At 39.9% G+C, this 5,170-nt stretch overlaps 1 protein-coding gene across 1 annotated transcript in view; it reads right to left on the bottom strand.

Annotated features, from left to right (window-relative positions):
* LOC106871066 (pleckstrin) overlaps nt 1–5,170 on the bottom strand; it is a 113,895-nt gene that overhangs the window by 4,630 nt on the left and 104,095 nt on the right. The window contains exons 8-9 of the mRNA XM_014917335.2: nt 4,395–4,478; nt 2,421–2,493 (exon numbers count right to left, since the gene is read on the bottom strand). Of these exons, the coding sequence (XP_014772821.1) occupies nt 2,421–2,493; nt 4,395–4,478 (157 nt within the window). The remainder of the gene's footprint in view (nt 1–2,420; nt 2,494–4,394; nt 4,479–5,170) is intronic.

Here is a 5,170-nt window from a genome sequence, read left to right as displayed (position 1 = left end):
CTGTCTGGCTTTCGTGCCGGTGGCACGTAAATAGCACCATTTGAGCGTGACCGTTACCAACGTCGCCTTCCTGGCACTTGTGCCAGTGGCATGTGAAAAGACATTCAAGCGAGTTCATTGCCAGTACCGCTGGACTGGCTCCTGTGCAGGTGGCACGTAAAATACACCATTTTGAGCCTGGCCATTGCCAGTACCGCCTGACTGACCTTTGTGCCGGTGGCACATAAAAGCACCCGCTACACTCTCAGAGTGGTTGGCGTTAGGAAGGGCATCCAGCTGTAGAAACTCTGCCAAATTAGATTGGAGCCTGGTGTAGCCATCTGGTTCGCCAGTCCCCAGTCAAATCGTCCAACCCATGCTAGCATGGAAAGCGGACGTTAAACGATGATGATGATGATTTACAGCTATCACATAACGTCAAAACAAGTGGACACAAGCACAGTCACACATTTGTGCACTCCCAACTACATGGTTCAGGTATTCAGCCCCACTGTGCAAAAGCTTAAGCAAGTATCTTCCACTATAACCTTGGGCCAGTTAAAGCTTTGTGAATGGACTGGTAGATGGAAACTGAAAGAAGCGTGGTGTGTGTGTGTGTGTGTGTGTCCTCATATTATGCGATAGTTGTAAATGATTGCCACTGTCATACAAACAGAGTCATTCATTTCCAAGATTCTGTGAAAACATGTCTGATAATGAAGAAATATTACCTTGCTTGGAGACAGATAAAGGTTGATGCCAGAAAGGGCATCTGGCCATAGAAAATTTGCTTCAATTAACTCTGTCCGGTCCATGCAAACGTGGAAAAGTGGATGTTAAAACGATGATGATACCTATGCCCACAATGGGCTTCTTTCAGTTTCCATCTACCAAATCCATTCAAAAAGTTTTGGTTGGTCCAAAGCTACAACTGTAGACACTTGCCCAAGGTACCATTCTGTGGGACTGAACCCCAAAACATGTAATTGGAAAGCAAACTTCTTAACCACACATCCATGCTTGTGTGTGTATGTATGTGTGTGTGTGTGTGTGTGTTATACTACTGAATCTCAACAGGCCTGCAATGGCCAGATATACAATCCCTCCTCTATCTCCTAGAAATACACACAGTCAAACTGTACAACAAACTGACAGAAACATTTCGATTGCTTACAGTAGTGCACTGTACCTCTGCCTCGGAGTAGTTAGGTGAACAGAACAAGTGAGAGTTGTGTATCTTTACTCTGATTACAGCACAGCACTAGCAACAAGATACAAACCAACATCCTTTTTGGGGGTAAAGCATTACCTCATCAACTCAAGCAGCATTAACTCTATGCTGGAGACAGTATGGGTGCATGCACATACACAACTTGGTCTTCATCAAAATATTCAGATATTTGAATGTAATCACTCAATGTCTTTTATACAACAGCTAAATCTTCCTGCTGTTTTTTCAGATAGGGCATCAGATAGTTTAAGTCCAGTATGCTCACAATAAAGAGGAGACAGTACTTATGTTCTAGATGTTTAATACATTCATATTAAATCTATTATTCTTATTATTATTATCATTATTATTATGGTGACAAGCTGGCAAACTTGTCAGCACGCTGGACAAAATGCTTAGCGGTATTTCACCTGTACAAATTCTACCGAGGTCAACTTTGCCTTTCACCCTTTCAGGGTTGATAAGTTAAGTACTAATGAAACACTGGTCGATGTAATTGACTAGTTTCAGGCCTTGTGCATCTAGTATAAAGGATCATTATCATTATTATTAAACACCGCCTTACCGAAGTAGGGGGTGTTGTTTTCAGTCATGTTTGTTTGTCTGTCCGTGGATGGATTCGGATGAAACTTTCAGGGATGCTTGGCCTCGTGACTGGCATGAACTGATTAGATTTTGGGATCGATCCAGTACCGGACAAAGATTCTGGATTATTTTCCTCGTTTTTTTACTTAATTTTTGAGAGAGGTTGTATTCACTTTTAGTATTTTCGTTTGTGAGAGCAGTCAAGTTTATTTCAGATATTCTCATTTTAAAAATCATCTCCGGCTAATCATTGAAAGGATGTTGGTGTTGCCTTGGTGGAGGTTTGTGCTCTGAGTATTATTGTTATTATTATTATTATTGAGTGAGTGAGAGAGCGGTGCATGCCATCAAAGAGACACCAGAGTAAAATATATGAAACTCAGTATACCCATCATGATTACTGTCTGATAAGGATACATCAGGCAAGTGCATCATAACCATATGTATGCGACATGGTGATCTCATAACAAGATAAACAGCGCATGACCTTGCAGATAGGACCTAGTTAGAATTTTCTTGAGCCTGTCCTGCTCAAAAGGTCCCTGAATAAGGGTTGTTTAAGGATGTTGAACAAAACACTCATGTTCCCACTTGTCCCATGAAACAATAAAATTCTCAAACCTACCTTTCCTGACAATCTCTTTCACTGTACATCCTGTCAGGTCCATTATGGTAGATAGCTTCTCAGAGTCTAATGTCTACAAAAACAGTGTAGAATTTTAATTAACAACATGGCCAAGAAGGGTTTGAGACATTATCATCACTTAATATCCATGTTCTATGCAGAGATGGTTTACACAGTTAATAGATCCAAAAAGTGCATTGCACTCCAATGTCTGCTATGGTGTTTTTTTTTTTACAACTAGATGTCTTTTCTAATATCATCAACCCTACAGCATATAATTGGTGCTTTTTTACATGGCACCAGCATGAATGAGGTTGCTCTGCAGTCTGCAAGACTGAGATCCCTTTGATTGAGTGGGGCTACAGTAGAAAGGAAGGCAGCTTTATGCTAGGAGATGAGGGGATAAAGGTTGAGAGAAGGGGTCCAAAATAGAAGAGGTTTCCTGTTATAGAAAAGCTAAATGGTTATTCATATTATAAAAGAGAGGTTGAGAATGGTCAGGGTGGATCTTTAAGCTACACAATGAAAAGGAGTGAGTGGGGATTAGAGTATAAGGAGCATAGATGGGTAAAGGCTGCAAGAATGAACGGGAGAGAAGGATGGTTTGAGATGGGGAATGGGTATGGGTGAGAGGATGAATAAAATGATGAACAGGAGTTAAAGGGATAAATAAGGAAGAGTAAGTGACAACTGTAAAAATTATGTAGGGGTCACAGATGACCAATAAGACATTTGAGTTGCTGACAAAATCAGTAAATGTTGATTTCTGTGAATGATGGAACAATGACAATGAAGTAGCTAGCCATGGGTTGGATGAGAAAACCGTTTTAAAGACAAGAGATCAAATGAGACAAACTTTTATAATCTGTTCTGACTTACCATACAACAACAGGAATAAGCAATGAGAGCTGCTACATGGTTTCTCAACCATGCAGCAACTAAGTTTCCCTTAAACCATGCTATCTTAGAAAAAACACATCTTTGTGATTATTCAATGTGCAAGAAATAGCAGCCAAATCTACCTCAAACTACACCACACCATCTTTTAAAAAAAATGTCATGGCTGGGATGTCTTTAATCAGATCTGTTCAATCAATACCAATTTGTAAGAAATGGCAGCCAAATTTTCTTCAAATCACACCACAGTTTTTTTTTTTAAATGGTATGGTCACAGCTGTTATGTGAAATAGTATTGTCTGCATTGCTGTAGCAATTGAGATGTTGTGATTGAAATATTTGGTTGTGTGCAGAAATGAACATGACTAAGAGAATAGTTATGGTCATATGCTCAGATGTCTTGTTTGAGTTAGCAGTGAAGTATACTTACTGCTAGAAGTCATTGGTATAGGACTGGCAAAAGTTTGACCAGTGACCTACAAGTACCAGATTTTTCAGGAATCAATGTTGATATGAAGCCAGAAAATATCAGTCTGACTATCGTGACAAGTGTAGAGACAGTCATGGCTGGGTAAAAGCTGGATTTTGAGATGACAGGGAGGTCTAATGTGGCTGGAGTATTAGCATGTCTGTCAGATATTTTTACACAAGGAAACCAGCTGGTGCAGACAGTTGAAAATAATAGTCAATAGAGATTTCAATAGTTCTTACTTTTCAGGTGGGGTATGAGAACCAACAGGAGTAGTGTGGTGAATTTATTAATAAGAATGATGATTTCAAGGAAAAGTAAACTGAGATTACTGTCCTCAATACAGGATGAGCAGTACATGAATGACTTGAATGTGTTCAGTGAATGACAGAGACAGAAAATGTCTCCAGAGTGTGGCTAAAGTAACTTGAAGTCTTTAACTGATATATGGGGATACGAGAAAGGTGTGAGTAAAGGGAAAGCAGACACCATCTACCAGAAAGAAAATACAATACAGTGTGAGAGGAATGATGTGTAAAAGGGTACTAAGGAGCCATCAGGTGCAAAAGTAACCAAACTGATAAGAGGTCGACAAGATGAGAACTCACAGCTGTAGCTTTATGATATTCTAAAGTTGTGGGATTTTCTCGAAGAATCACTTTCACAGCTTGCCATCCTGGGCTCAGGTTTTTCTGAAAAGACAAAATTACAGGAGATACAATTGACATTTCTCCTCAATTTCAGCAAATATAGAGAAAAACAATTCAGAATTGAAGATGGAGGGTAGTACACAGAAGGTACTTTATTGAAAGGGACAGAGAACAAGGACTGACTGCAGCAGAAAAACTGCAATGAAATGAGGTAATGAGAGTGTAAATCAATTATATACATTTGTGCTCAACTGGTACTTCATTTAACTCAGAACATAAAGAACCAAAAGAAAACTCATCAAGCATTTTATCTGGTATAACAGTTCACTGCCTTAATAATAATAATAATAATAATAACTCTTTCTACAATAGGCGCAAGGCCTGAAATTTGTAGTGAGGGTTCTAGTTGGTTAACTTGACCCCAATGCTCAATTGACCAGGATGGGCTACTTGACCAGAAGAAAATTCTAACTGAGACCCATCTTTAAGATCATGCACTGTTTATCTTGATTTGAGATCACCATCATCATCATCGTTTAACGTCCGCTTTCCATGCTAGCATGGGTTGGACGATTTGACTGAGGACTGGTGAAACCGGATGGCAACACCAGGCTCCAGTCTGATTTGGCAGAGTTTCTACAGCTGGATGCCCTTCCTAACGCCAACCACTCAGAGAGTGTAGTGGGTGCTTTTACGTGTCACCCGCACGAAAACGGCCACGCTCGAAATGGTGT

The sequence above is a fragment of the Octopus bimaculoides genome, chromosome 5 (assembly GCF_001194135.2).
Source record: "Octopus bimaculoides isolate UCB-OBI-ISO-001 chromosome 5, ASM119413v2, whole genome shotgun sequence".
NCBI classification, from domain to species: domain Eukaryota; kingdom Metazoa; phylum Mollusca; class Cephalopoda; order Octopoda; family Octopodidae; genus Octopus; species Octopus bimaculoides.
This window is presented reverse-complemented; position numbering and strand designations above follow the sequence as displayed.